General features: G+C 35.3%; 2 protein-coding genes across 16 annotated transcripts in view; both read right to left on the reverse strand.

The window, feature by feature from the left end:
• Positions 1–3,990: 3,990 nt before the first annotated feature.
• Positions 3,991–6,355, reverse strand: Rep15 (RAB15 effector protein). Its single transcript, XM_078015013.1, has one exon. It carries the CDS (start codon positions 5,824–5,826, stop codon positions 5,116–5,118), a length of 711 nt encoding a protein of 236 aa, XP_077871139.1. The 5' UTR covers positions 5,827–6,355; the 3' UTR covers positions 3,991–5,115.
• A 151-nt stretch (positions 6,356–6,506) lies between these two features.
• Ppfibp1 (PPFIB scaffold protein 1) overlaps positions 6,507–15,823 on the reverse strand; it is a 234,677-nt gene continuing 225,360 nt past the window's right edge. For all 15 annotated transcript variants that reach the window (XM_078015004.1, XM_078015003.1, XM_078015001.1 and 12 more), the window contains 6 exons: positions 11,682–11,804; positions 11,059–11,184; positions 10,081–10,269; positions 9,078–9,257; positions 8,369–8,434; positions 6,507–8,249 (listed from right to left, as the gene is read on the reverse strand). In XM_078015004.1, the coding sequence (XP_077871130.1) occupies positions 8,163–8,249; positions 8,369–8,434; positions 9,078–9,257; positions 10,081–10,269; positions 11,059–11,184; positions 11,682–11,804 (771 nt within the window). In that variant the 3' untranslated portion in view covers positions 6,507–8,162. The remainder of the gene's footprint in view (positions 8,250–8,368; positions 8,435–9,077; positions 9,258–10,080; positions 10,270–11,058; positions 11,185–11,681; positions 11,805–15,823) is intronic.

The raw sequence follows: 15,823 nt of genomic DNA on the forward strand, positions 1-15,823 counted from the left end.
GTGTGTTTTTATTGGATAAAACATAAAACTGACTACCTTGCTGGGGGCAGTGGGGCATGCCTGTAATCCCAGTGCCTTGAGAGGGGGAAGCAGGAGGACCGTGAGTTCAAAGCCAGCCTCAACAACTTAGCAAGGCCCTAAGCAACTTTGTAAGACTCAGAACCTGTCTCAAAAAATAAAAAGGGTTGGGGATGTGGCTCAGTGGTTAAGTGCCCTGGGTTTGATCTGTGGTACTCGTTCCCCAAGTTGACCACCTTACCCATTTTTAAATGCACAGTTCAGATGTATTAAGGAAATTCATTACTTACAGGTTATGTCCCTAAAGGTAATACAATATATTAATATGAAATACCCTTAATATCTATATAAAGGAAATACCAAATTGAGAATAATGCTCATGGGAAGTGGGAAATGAAGGGACCAGCAAAGCAGGGAAAGTGAGGGCCTAACTTTGTAACATTTCTTATTTAAAAAAGAATGAATCAAATGACAAAATGTTAAGGCCTGACCAAACACAAGTGTTGACTAAAATACCTTGTAACCCAAATATTCATGACAATAGCATTGATTAGACCACAAAATACAAAGTACAGCTTAAGACACATGGGTCCTCTCCAGGCTGAACATCCCCCCAGGAGATTAAAAAGAGTAAAATTTTCTTTGCCTTCTCTCTATGAATGCTAGTCATAGGTTTTTTGGAGAATTAACTTTATTTTTGTTATTTTGTTTTTTTTTAAAGCTCCCAAGTTAATTTATTATTCAAGCAGGATTGAAAATCACTGATGTCAGTCTTAAAAAATGATGAGAATGATATAAATCTAGAAAATTGTCCACAGTATATGGTTAAGTTTTTTTTTTTTTTTAAATGCAGGTCATAAGACATTTATGGATAAAAAGATCCTGTTGTGTAAAATATTTTAAATATGCAATAGAAACTCTGAAAGGATAATTAGCAAACCTGAGGTAGTAAGCAGGGTGGTGGAGGAGAGACTGCTAAAGACTTTACTTTCTTTACAGAATTTTTACACCAAGAACATAACTTTAAAAAAATTAAATGAGTACATACATAAATATACCACAATCTCACCACCATGTATATCCACAAAACTGGGATCCTAAGTAGAATAAGATATATTCCAAGCTTGTGTATCAAAATGAATCCTACTATCATGTATAACTAAAAGAATAAAAATTTTAAAAAGTTAAATGATGTAGTATTTTTAAAACAGGAAAAGCAACACCTTTTTTGGTTCTTTTTAGGTATACATAACAGTAGAGTATATTGACATATTTCTGCAAACACAGAATATATCTTATTGTAATTGGGATCCCAGTCTTGTGATATTGCTTTTATTTTCACATCACAAAAAGTACAGTAAGTCTTTGATTTATAACTTTCAGCTGTTTATAACATAAATGCTTACAATTTGTACTAGGTTCCTCTGAAATTTTGATAAGCTTATATTTTAGTATACAACATACTTCACAAGTCTTGTCTCCTTGAATTAGTTGAAGTCATCCCCATTTTACAGGTAACAAATTAAGGAAACAAATTAAGAGTTAAGGCACTTGACTCTTATGAAAATGGAGACTCAAAACTCAAATCTGTTCCCAGATGGTTTTTTTTTTACTCTGCCATACCACCTACTTGATACTCTTGATAGCCTTCCTGAGGACAGGGGTCACTATTCACCAAGGAAATATTAACTGGCTGAATATGCTAAACTTTCAGAGACAAAGTAGGAATAATTATTGCTTAACTTCAAGAGATGCTTCCTGGGCTATTCATGCCCAGTTTACTAATGACTGATTATTTGGTTTCTTGAGAAGGAATGTCCAAGGCATTTATTTCTGCACTTGTATTTATTTTTTTTTAAATCTGAAAGCAGATTAGGGTTTTTTTAAATGAACATATAATAATTATACATATTTATGGGGTATAGTGTGATGTTTTCATACATGTATACATTGTGTAAAGAATAAATCAGGGTAATTATCTATCACTTCAAACATCATTTCTTTGTGGTGAAAACATGCATAATGCTCTCTAATATTTTTAAATATGCATTATCTTTTAATTATAGCTTACTATTCAATAAAACATTGGAACTTATTTCTCTTATCAAACTATAATTTTGTACCCATTGACCAATCTCTCCCCATCTGCCTTGGCCTCTCCAATCTTTCCCAGACTCTGTTAACCACTATTCTACTTTTTAATTCTATGAGATTGGCTGTTTTAGATTCTATCTATTGGTAAGGTCATGTAATGTTTGTCTTTTTGTGCCTGGCTTATTTCATTCATTGTCCTCCAAGTTCATTCATGTTACCACAACTGGCATCCTTCTTTCATGGATGAATAATATTTGATTGTGTACATTTACCACATCTTCTTTATTCATCTGTTAATGGACACTTAGTTGATGCCATATCTTGGCTGCATATTTTTATTATTGAAGTTTGGAAGTGCAACATCCTAACTGCAGCATGTTTCATACCCTCTCCATCCCATTTGCAACAAATGCTGTATGCTTTATTTTCTATGCAGGCCTACGTGTAACTAGCATTCAGTAATTACTTGTGAACAAAACTGATGTTCTATTTACCTTTGGAAGCATCTTTTTTGGAGGGGGGGAGCAACATATATACTCAAATTGCAGAAGCTGAGCTGTGCTTTAGAGACTTTGCTAAAAGAAATAAGAAATTGATTTTTCTACCAACACTCCAACTTCTTTTCAATTTTTTTTTGTAGTTGTAGATGGACAGCATGCCTTTATTTATTTCATTTTTATGTGGTGCTCAGGATTGAACCCCATGCCTCATACACACTAGGCAAGTGCTCTGCCACTGCAACTAAGCTACAACCCCAGCCTCTCCCAACTTCTCTAAAAATTTTAATAAGTAATACTTGTGTACATTAATGGTCTCTCTATTGTGATATTAGACACCAATTCACACTAATTTCCAATGTAGGACTACTACAAGGCTGCCTCTGTGTTCTTCCTTATTTTGGCTTCCTCAAAGAAGGGGACCATGATGAATCAACATTTTAAGGAGGGAAAACAAAGGTGAGGAGGCCATACACCTTTTCTGAAGCAAGAGGGCGTCATAGGGATTAGGAAAGTGCCCTTCCTCCTTCCCACCTAGGACTTCCTGGAATGATAAAGCTTAAGAGAAGGGATTCTGGGCTGGCATTGCCTAATGTTGCCAGGATTATTCAAATTTAACACCAGGCTCAGTGGACAGAGAATAGGAGCCAGCTCTTCATGCTCAACCTAGACTGAAGTTAAATGATGCACCCCTATGTTCTCTGTGAATCCTGTGTACTGGGCTTGATAAAGATTCAAAGAGTAGATATGTCTTACTGTACTATAAACATTTTGGTTTGTCTTCATTTTATATAATGAATAGCAGTCTTACAAGATAGGTGTATCATCTTTAGCTTCTGGATGGGAAAATCAGGAAGGATTGCAGTTCCAGAAGAAATCAATGTATTCTCTAAAAGTTTAACTGAGGAAAAAAGATATTTTCAGCATAAGGGCAAGGCATAGGGGACTAAAAAAGCACCTGGGGAACTGATAGTGGCTTAAAAATGGGAGGGAGTTGGATTCCAGAGGAAGGTGAGTTGGACAGGAGCTATCTGTATCCTAGAGTATCAAATCAGAGACAGTGGGGTAATAAATTCCAAACCTCCCCGCTCTCTGAACTTGGACTCTCCCATGTATACTCCTGATATCAGTTTAGGAGTTTAAATGAGTATAAGAAAATATGTACAACAGAAAATTCTGAGTGCCCTGTGACAGGTTTCAGTCACATAAATCACAGCAAAAAATGTTATTTCTTACTTTGGATAACACCCCATTAAAATACATTGCTGGATATGTTACCCTCATATGACTTCAAGCAACCTCACAAGAAGTGCCCTTGATTCCAAAATATAGAAAGGGCCAAACCCATGGGAAGACTCAAAAACAGCAAACATTTTCAGAATTTGGATAGTTGCAATTTAGCCCACATTTTGCCAAGAACTACATGTTTTGAACAAGACTTTCATCAGTAGGAGGAGCAGCAACAGCAGGAAGTGGCCAGGAAGTGGCAGGTGTATCTTTGTGGTCTCAGCAATTCCAATAACTTAGAATCAAGGAATTTTCTTTATATAACTCTAGGAAAGAGTTGTGGCTTTGTAACTGTACAGACCTTGCTTTTTTTGTTATGAGCCACCTAATAGCTTTATGACCTTGGGGGCTTTTTTTTTTTTTTTTTTGCAAAATCTCTTTGATTTGTGAAACAGAAATAAATGCCTCTTGGAGTCATGGAGGCTTTATGTAACTAGAGATAAAATATGTAAAGCATCTGGCCTGCAGTATGAGTTCTATGAGTTACGGTGATTCCTCTTTGTACTGCTGAATCCAGTACATAGGCTTTTAAGCAAAAGAGGTTATTTTATGTGTATGCACATTCCTTACTGAAAATTCTAATATTATTATAACAAGAAATTGTTTTATGGGTGATTTTGTAAATCATGGGTAAAGTTAACACTCTCAATTAAATCCAAAATTAAATCCCACCAAAATTCTATTGTGCAGAGAAAGCTGCTAGCAAGGACCAAGAGTAAGGAAAAGAGCAGTGTAAAGTTCTGCTTGGGTATCCTGTATTGAAACTGGTGTTAGAAATGTAAGACCACCAGCTTTGTGGTCTTCCCCACCACTCCACCCTACCCACTGGCCACCAACAGCAGTAAAAATATATTTTTATACTTTTGAGCATTAGACTTTTATTTTAAACAAAGATACTTTATTTTGCAAATCAAACTTTATGCATAACCTTACTATGCTTTCCAATTATTACTGAATAAATGAATAAATATTAAACCTAATTATAAAATTTCCTAAAATTCAGCCAGGGTTTTTCTTCTTTTTCTTTTTTTTTGTTCCACAATTACGAAACCAATAATTGTCAAACTTCTTTGACCCAGGTAATCATTTTCAATCAATGGGATAAGGGAAGAGGGAGAAAAAAAATCCCATGTAGGAATGATGTATGTAAATGAGCTTGCTTATGAGAATATCTTTTTTTTCTTTTTATGATACAGGCCAGTCACAGCACACATCCAGTTCAGAGGATGCTAATAAAAACTTTGCCCACCTCTCTCAGCCCATCTTTCTTACTCAGGCAGTTTCCAAGCAGTTCTTTGATGGAGACACAATCTTCGGTTTCCAGGACAAACCGTTCCACAGCCTTGCGTCCTGGCAGATGGCTCCTTACAGTCTTATTTTTGATACTGTCCAAGACGACTCCCCTGATGTCTTTAGGTTTTCCCGGCACACCAAAGATGATGAACAAGCCCAGACAATCCTCTCCTATCAAGTTACAGAATTCTTCCAGCTTATCAAATCTACTTCTCTTCCAGGAAGACTCCTCTACCCTCGACTCCGGACTGGGGGAGTCACAAGGTTTTGACTGCACAGGAGGAAGAGAAGCCATCTGTAGAGTCTGAACCGCCAGCTGAAGCCTTATTTGCTTATCAGATCCCCAAAAGGTCCAAACCCAGTCCGCCCCAAATAGTAAGGCTTGGTGCTTGGTCATCTTGGTGGTGGTGAGCCACTCATCAACTCCCTTTTCTTGGCAGAAAGTGATGAAGTGGATTAAGAAGATCTCATTCAGAGTATTTGCAGCTGGGCAGAGTTTGCTCTGTGGATACTCAAATCCAAGATACTCCTTGAGCTTCTGAGCTGCATGGACTATGGCTTCACTGACCACCTCACAGATGCTGAGAACCTCAGTGCTGTCCTTCAGAGCCAACTGCTGTGATGCTTTTTGCCCCATTTTCTCTGCACCCAATCAATACTGCTCCCAAACATCAAGCATGTGAATGTCATTCAGAATTGCTTCTTTTTCAGAGGAAAAGTTCTGCAATGAAGTCACATCTGTTAATATGATCACAGTTTCCTAGCCCTATACTTCCTTGGTATAGCTAAGCATATAGACACACTGCTAAGCAAACATGTGAGGGCTCCCTGTTTGTCAAGTAGGTGTGCTGTATTCATACAGATTCCTGCTGGTTTATTAAGTTACACGTTTTCAATTTCACACAAAACATCTGTTCTTCTCTGTGTTATGTTTACTCTACTTTTAATCTTTGGTAATTTCTTCCTAGATGTTCCCTCTTCCAAAAGATAGTATGCTCTTCAAAGGTGTATGGGTCATATTCATACACCTCTTTCTATAACTGGCTTCAAATCTGTAGGTGAGTCATTGCTGTTTACTTTTCCTATATCCTTTCTGTCATGATTCCTCATTCCCCCACTCAGTTGATTATATTCCTTTCATATAATCTTTCTCAAAGACCTCAAATTTTTCTCCAATGATACACATTAGGCACTCCACTTAAACAAATTTATGGATGTTTACCAATGAGAAAGAGTTTGTTACTATTTTCTACACCAGAAACCAAGCCCATCTGTTATTTTGAACCAGGTAAAAATTAAACAATGATAATAAAGGCATTAGGCAATTAAGTATTGACTTTATTTCCTCTCATATGGTAATACCAGCAGTGTATAATATTTTGCAAATAAAATATATCATTGAAAAAATTTTAATCTTAAAGAAAATTTGGCATTTTTTAACAGTCTTCTGGTATTTTCAACCAGTTTCTAATAACAAATTGAGTTTTTCAAATGGTGACATATATTCACATTAAAATAAAATCCAAATACAGGAAGAGTCCAATATAGTTACCAAGTAATGAATGATAAAAAGTTCAAAGGAAATCACCATAGCATCAAATCCTTTCAGTTATGAATAAATAGTAATCTATGTTATAAGTTCCTTGATGAATAGCTTGATAACTTGCTGACAATATAAAATATAACACCACTGATATTCAAATAGAGTTTATAAACAAGTTCACTCACATTGACTGAACTGCCCACCTCATTCCATCTTGTGAAAACCCATCCTTTCCACAGTTGACCATCATAAGCATATGTAGCACTGAATGAAAAATAGATTTTTTTCTAATACCCCATAAAAAACACGAATAGTACAGTTTTGCTGCAACTATTTTTTTTTAAATAAAGAAAATTTGAGTTTTGTGTTATAGAAAAACAGGAACTACATTTTATGTAATGAAATAGCCATTATATAATTAGTTTTGCAGCCTCAGAATTTTTGAATCTGATTGAAATGAAATGAAGCTCCATTTATTGATGGCCTGAGAAACATACCATTATCTAGGCAGACTGTTAGTACTTTGATGTAATGATGTATGTAACAAAGAAGAAAATAAAAAACACTATAAAGTTTTTGTTTTATTTTTGATTTCTTTAGAAATTATCTCTACCGATTTTGACAGGGGTCTGTGTGAATGTTTATGAATATATACAAGTTAATGGTATAGTAATGTCCCTTGAGTTCTTCCTTGTAAGATAAATGGATCCAAGATTAAAATCAAAATAGATTGCTCTACAATTCTGTGGTGCCATTAAAAAAGGCTATTTCATGTATGTTAATTTAGCCTGAAAGATAAACTTTGTTAAAAAGTTCAGCTGTGAAGAAAGAAAAATCTCTTAAGGACCATCTGGAACATGAAAATTTAGATCACTATGTTTTGTTTTTATCTGATTTTGTTTTTATTTTCAATGTGATCTTGCCATCATCTTCCTTATGTCACAAAATAAAAGTTCTATTTTCTATGTACTATATATATATACATATATTTAGAAAAATATATAAAAATAAGATAAGAGGCAAGTGGAGGTGTACCTGGCATTCAGTGGGCACACAAAATTCCATACACTGCCTCTGAGCACAGAGTGTCCTGCTTAGATGGCTGCAGTGAGCAATGATGTGTCAAAGTCATTCACACCCTGGTTACTGCTCCCCAAATCCTCCATGCTGGGATGTGCAACACTTTAAATACAATACATCATGGATTTTTACATTAAATAGAGGAACAAAAATTATACTCTCATTCACCAGTGTCTCATTTTTTGTGGCAAATTCTGAATAGGCACAATTCTCCTGTTGTCCATTTCCACTTCTAAATGAGAAAAAGTTGGAATGATAAACAATATACAATCTGTTGCTTATAGTACACAATGTAAGTATTTAAAAAATAAAGTGGAAAAAAGACAAAGGGCTCCTACTGCTCATCCAGGTCAAACGTTTGAATCTTCGTCTGTAATGCTGGCACTGGGAGAGCGGGCAGCAAAATCTTTAAACATGTCATCTTCCTTCAACATGTGCTGAAAAACAAGCAGATAGGGATTCACACTCTGAGTTCTGAGCTCAGAACTACACATTCTCCAATATACATGCAATCCTTTGGGGTTATTTTAGGTTTCAATTCATTTTTCAGACTTACTGTGAGATTGTTGATGCCTTCAGAGAATGCCCCTATTTGTCTCACTGTCCCTTCTGAATCTTCCATCTGTGGACAAATCATGACATGACATACTCATTTTCATAATTTCAAGGAAACAGCAGAAATATGAATAAAAGTAGAAGAAAAACAGAAAAGTTGCAGAAATAACACAAATAGTATGGAATGGGTAGAAGCAACATAACATTTTTGATGATAATCTCTTATCATTATTAGAAGGAACACTGGACTAGAACATCTAGTCTGATGATTCTTACAATGGCACCAAAGGACTACTGATTAGAGGGCAAACATGCAGTGCGTAGCTTGAATCTGAAAAGTCTATGTCATAGGACCTGTCCAATCCTGACTTGTTCTAGTGCACAGATTTCCTTCACACAGAAACGTACAACACAGGTAAATTGTACAGGCTTTGGATCTAGCCTGGTTGGCTAGAGACCTTGAGCTGGTTACTTAGCTGTCTGTGCTTTAGCTTTCTTATGTCTAAAATGTGGATTACAATATTCTATGTCTTAAGATTACCAAGAATATTAATATGTTCGGTGTTTTGGATAGAATCAGCAAAGTAATAAGCAATCTCTAAGTACTCATTGTTATTTTATTATATTTTTTAGGCATTTAAAGAAAACATCCTTGATTAGTAGTTAACAGTGTAGATTCCATTTAGCATCTGAATGCTGGGTGCACCCACCTGCTCTAACCGATCTAAATCATCTTCATCATATAGGCGCATATCCAAACCAGGTTTAAACCCCTTCTTAGTGGCACTTCCTGATACCTGTCCCAATTCCATTGGACAAACATATTCTTCTCCATCTTCCTGTTTCTTTTTTCTCAGATTCCCAAAATTGCTGAAGGTAAGTTTCTTTGGCTTTAAAAGCAAACAAAATGACCAAGGAATTTGATAAAGTTCATATGGCAAAGAACGAATAACGTATTATTTAATTATTCACCCCTTTTCATGGAGAAAAGCAACTGGATGATTGAATTTGCGTAGCAAATACATCCTAGGCATATGAGTAATACATCAATATCATAAATAATCCTTGTTATGAAGCCTAAGATTAATCTTATTCATACCATGAGCTGGACAATCACTGTGATAAAATTGGTCAAAAACCTTTATGTTTTTAGGCAGGATTAGTGCAATGATGGAATTTCTCAGGGATAAAACCAATTTTGTGAAGATTTTCAATCTAAGAGCACCAAACAAACAAACGAACAAACAAAGATCCTTACTATAATTTCTTTTGGGTAAAGCTTTCATTATTTTATATGCCTGTTCTGCTGCCATATCAGGATAGTGACTGGTAAAATAATTCCCACTCTTTGGCAATACATTGATGATAGAAGCCAACCAACATCATGCTCTTTATCATTGTTAATGCTAATAAAAAAAAATAATTTACACAGAAACCTTTAAGAATGCATTATCTAAATTACTCTTAAAGATATAAACATAGACACACACATGTATATACATACACACGTGTGTGTCTGTTTATACATACACACGTGTGTGTCTGTTTATACACACACACACACACACACACACACACACACACACACACACACACACATATACCTTTAAGATATATATCTCATCAACCCACAGAAGTTAGTAAACCCCAGAAGATAGAGTAACTGGGTAATAGCTGAAACTGAGTCTTTGCTTCAGGTGAGCTTGAGCTAACCTTCACTTTGGCAGTAGCTGTTAAAAGTACATAATCTGGTAACTCCATGGCATCTCGCTTCTGATGTTGGGCCTCAGCACCGATTAGGAGATTAAAATGAGTGGCCAAATGTCTTCGCAACAGTGTCTTATTTGGTGGAATATTTAATAACTGTGCCATTGTTTCTACATTAAAACGAGGTTCTAGAACCTGTAGATTAATTAAGAAAAATTAAAAAAAATTTTAAGAAAAATTAAGATTATTAAAAAGTACGATAGTTATTACATTTTGTATTGTACTTTACAATTTGCAGAGCTCTTTCATTTGGGTTATCTCCAATGACCCTTTCAACAGTACAGAGAGGTAGACAGGCTATGGGACTTTAATTTTTAATTTATGTATTTTTTCTTTGTTTTGCCTGAGTTAGGAAATGGTGGGGCTGGTCCTATAATCCAGGCTTCAGGCCTTATTAACCACACCAGCACTTGTACCTCTCTGGAGTGCTGACTCTGAAAGCTAACTCCTTATGCAACATGTATGTGCAAAGATATAATTTATTTTTTTTGCAAGTGTTTTAAATCATGATCATATGAAAGATAAGTATTCAACATGAAAGAGAACAGTACAAGAAGAATGAATTTCAATCGGATCTAGATTTTTATAATATAAATAAAAACACCCTGAGAGTAAAACTCACTAGAAATAGTACAGGAGTGTTGGGAAAGATGACTTTAGGATTAGAACAAGTAAACTGATAAAGGTTATTCTTTATCCAAAATACTTAGGACCAGAAGTGTTTTGGACTTGCACATCTGCACTTTGCAACCCATACCATGAGGTCAGGTGTAAGTTTTCCATTTGTGGTATGGAAATTCAAAAAGTTTCCAGATTTGGGAGCAATTCAGATTTCAGATTGGAGATGCCTGACCTGTAACACCATACTCCTTAGATTAAAAGGAAACAAAATGAGAAGTCAATTGAATAGTAACAGGGCTTTACCATGAGCCCACCATGGACACCACTGCCTCTGAGATTGGGAGCATATTCTGCCAGATCCACAGAGCGCAGCCACTCCATCACTCGATGATTGGTCCATTGCTGAACCTCAGATGGGGTGATGCTATTCTGTAAGAACAAAAAAATTACCATGAGCTTTAGATGTTGGGACAACATGATCCTCAATAGTAAACCCACAAAACTCCAAAAAGTCTGCCCCATTGAGTACCATCACTTAACATCCCATGAAAGTTTTAAAATAAAAGATAAAAGGTATTTGATAATTTGAATTCTCTTTTAAAGGATTTATATGACAACGTTTCAAGTTTTCTTACACACTAATAAGAAAAGGAAAAGGAAGTCTTCATAGTGATATTTAACTCTGTGGATTAAGAAGGCAGGAAAAATACACCCATTAAAAGGAGAAAGCATAAATGATGAGTAAATCTTGGCTTTGGTTATACAGTGGACCATCATGTTGGGGGCGGGGGGGGGGGATCGGGAAGGTGGGTTACAGGAAAAGAAAGCCCAAGAAGTAAGTGAGGCTGGATTAAAAGCTCTCAGGAGACCAGCTCTTCAGGCACATGCATGTAAAGTGCCTACTTGAGCCTCCCTTGATGTGCTACCTCATCCGATGGTCGTCTTCGTAGGCAGTTTGGTTCGAAGTTATTGATTCTCAGGACCTGAATGGCTCTTTTGATACTGAGGTGGTGCAGCACACTCACAACCTTTAAAGACAGTAAGTCATCCTGCAAAAAAAGAACAAAGGGAGTCTCACTGTGGCTTCATAACAGGAAGACTTTCTTATGGAAATCTCAGAAAACTGAAGAAGTAGAACCATCAATTAAAAAAAAAAAATGCCCCATGAGCTTGTCAGTGCTTTCTAAGCTTTTATTTGGTAACAGAACCCCTTTTTCTGTTCTGAATAAAATTCTCTCCCAGACCCCAGATTAATGTTTCCAAGGAAGATGACTACCAACTGCTTCTCTCTCAGATGCTCTGATAGGATAACAGAATCTCAGGCCTCTGAAAAACAGAGTTTAAAAAGCACTAGCTGAATATTCCTCCTCAAGTGATTAAAATAACCAAGATCCTACATGCAGGAGGGAATAAGTACAATGAAATGAATCCAGATCAGTTCTCCCAAAAGGTGCGTCCTGAATGCACTTCTATCGTGGATTAGGTGCTAACCAATGGGCACATGTAACTATTATGTCATTTCACAGTAGTTGGTATCTTGGTAGCTGCAGAATGGCATTTATAACGAACTTGAGTTAAAGCCATGAAGTGCTTTAGTAAACTTTTAAATAATTTGGAGTATTGTTACAAAAGAAAATGGAGAAAAGACATTCCAAGGGAAAGTACACTAATCATGTACAAAATAATGTCAAATTTTTATTTTTGAATGATTTACTATTTGCATTTTTATATCATAAATGAATAGTTTAGATTTGATTCCAAATATGTTCTATTTTTCTAAGGAAACTACAGAAAACATATTATTTAAATTTATTAACAGTCTGCATGAAGTAAAAAATATTGTGCTAGTATGATACACAGTTAAGTTACTTACTTGCCTTTTTAGTTAAGTGTGGACAATGATGACATAATGTGCTTTCTGTTATGAGTTTTATATTAGGATTAGTTTTCCTACAGGCATGAAACACATGTAAAATGAGTTTTTATTTCAGTTAAATCTTGCCTATCAACTCTGAGCCAATTTCTAATTATGATTTTATCATCAGAAGTGTTTCATCTCCCTGACCAATTGAGACTGTCTCAACATGAAGTAAAAAGTCATCCAGGAAAATGTGAAAGTAATTCATCAGCTGTATCTTCCTTTCACTAAAAAATTTTCACTCTCACATGAGAGAGAGAGGGGGGGGGCAAAGGAAGGAGGGAGGGAGGGAGGGAGGGAGGGAGAGAGAATAGCGCTGGGTCACAGTATAAAAGATAATTTGTTTTTTGATTTGGAACTGAGGATTGGACCCAGGGCCTTGAACATGTTCTCTACATTTCCAGCTCTATCTGTTATAATTTGCACATACTGCAAATAAAGGAATTTCTTTGTTTCCTCCTTAGTTACCACAACTTTATCTGCAGGTAAGGTTGAGACTTAAGAAGTACAATAAAAGGCATCTGCCAACTGCCCTCTCTTTTTTCTTTCAGCTAAGAGCTAATATGTTCAAGGTTTGGTTTTCTGAACTAAAAAGCACATGATAGTTTTAGGGAAACTCAGAAGAATGCACTTGCTACACTATTCTCTGGCCTTAAAAGAGTCTTCTAGTTCTATATTACTATGCTTTCATTAGACATTATGACCAATTTTGCAAATACTATGTCACTTGATGCAAAGGTTTTAGTAAAAGTGAAAAAGAGAAAAGAAATGAAGAAATTATAAGCATCAACATATATGACCTATCAACTCTTTCAAGGAAAACATTTTACCAGTCTGCAGCCACTGGGAACTTTTTCAAACACACCAAAACAAATAATTTCTGAAGATAGTGATTTGGGGTACCAGTCTACCTCCAAACACACCCAAAAAGTAAACAAGGAAAACATCTACTTTGGGCACACCTTACTGATAAGACATTTCTTTTTTTCTTTTTTAATATTTATTTTTTAGTTGTAGCTGGACACAATACCTTTATTTTATTCATTTATTTTTATGTGATGCTGAGGATCAAACTCAGGTTTCACACATGTGATGGGAGCATTCTACCACTGAGCTACAACCCCAGCCCAAGACATTTCTTATAAGAGGAAAAAAGAAGAAAAAAAAATGAATCTACTATAGAATACTTCTAAGAATAAAAATATTAGATAGCAATTTAAATCCTTAAGGCTACTACTAACTGAGTAAAAATCATTTCCTGAATTTTTTTTCTGGATTAATTTCTTAAAGACAGGATCTTATGATAAATTAGAAAATGCATTTAACATATATTAATTTAAAATTGAGGTACAGAATGGCCCAAACATTTCACTGTTGGCTATTTTAATCTAATTAAAATATATCAGATTTTAAAAAATCTAATGTACAATGTTTCCAATGTAAATAAAATGTTAGTTACTTTTGAAAATATTTATATTTTGAAGGGTCTTAAAAGGAAAGACCAGGGGCTGGGGTTATAGCTTAGTGGTAGAGCCTTTGCCTAGCACCTGTGAGGCACTGGGTGTAATCCTCAGCACTTCATAGAAATAAATAAAATAAAGGTATTGTGTCCACCTACAGCAATAATAAATACATAAATAAATAAGAAAGACCATTTCCTTTCAAATCAAAATAGACTTTGTGATTCTTTTTAATTTGGGATTTTAAAAAACTTTATTTTGGAGTAATTTTAGATGCACAGAAGAGTTGCTAGATACTATTGGGTTCTGTATGTATGCTTCTTACCCAGTTTCCCCTAATATTAACATCTTAATATCATAAAAACTGAGGAATTAACATAGACAATAAATAATTAAACTATAGACTTATTCAGATATTTATTTCATAATTCTCACCAGTTTTTCCACTAAGGATCTTTTTCTGTTTCAGGATCCAATCAAAGATACCATATTTAAAGCAGATGTTTTGTGGCCTAGGACTTATGGGATTGGATTTTTCAAGGTAATTTACATATTTCTGGTCACAAAAGTTATGCACATCCTTTTTGTGACTTTAAGTCTTAATCTGCTCAATTCCCAGGGGAAGATACTTACACCTAGACAGACAGGTAAATAGTCACTGAATTTGTTCCAGGTAGAACAGCAAACTATTAAGAAACAGCTCTGGAATCAGATTGTGTTTAAATGCTTTATGGCTTTCTACCATTTTCTAACTGTGGAAACTTGGTTAAGTTAATCCAAATTCTTGATTCCTGTTTCCTCATCCAAATCATGGGGATATTATTAGTATTAACCCAAAGGGTTATTGAAAATCAAATACTAACATGAGTAAAATGCTTAGAAGAGTACCTGTAACACAACAAATATACAACATGTTACACACATTAGTATTATCACATGTAGGCTCACATGATATTGCCATTAAGAAAAGGGTTAAAGTTCAATGGTAAGAGAAGAAAACAAATGCCATGACTCAAACTCCACATTTCTTAGACATTAAAAGACTCTTACCCAAGTTAGCTAGTCACTCTTTCCTCTTATGTAAAAAATATGATATCTATAGAATACCATCTGAAAATGGTATTCAAATAAAAGTACCTTCACTACAACTTTAATCATACTATCTAGAACAATATTGTCCTGAAATTTATCTTCCCCACTGTTTTATTGTTTATTTTATTTTAATCTTTATTTTTTTGTGGTACTGGAGATTGAACCCAGAGGTGCTATAACATTGGCTATATTCCCATTCCTTTCTTAAAAAATTGAAAGAGGGACACTAAGTTGCAAGACTATCCTTGAACTTGGGAATCCTCCTACCTCAGCCTACCAAGTTACTAGGATTATATCTGAGTACCATCACAACAGGTTCTCTCATTATTTTTAAAGTAGGAAAGAGTTTTTCTATTCATTGGCTGTAAGGCTACAAATATACAGTAAAAGAAGGAATCAGAGTGAATCAGAGTTTACCCTGATAACTCCTGCCCTCACAGAACTGGGCTGAAGTCAGAAGTGTTTCAGGAAATAGATGTCCAAGAGAAGGGAGGGGAGAAGGCAAGTCCCTATGTGGATGTCAGGCCAAAAAGGAAGCCTCTGCTGAATAGTCACTGCATATAGGAATACATAACTTAGAAACTTCCAGGGCTTCAGA

This window comes from Ictidomys tridecemlineatus, chromosome 6 (assembly GCF_052094955.1).
Source record: "Ictidomys tridecemlineatus isolate mIctTri1 chromosome 6, mIctTri1.hap1, whole genome shotgun sequence".
Classification (NCBI taxonomy): domain Eukaryota; kingdom Metazoa; phylum Chordata; class Mammalia; order Rodentia; family Sciuridae; genus Ictidomys; species Ictidomys tridecemlineatus.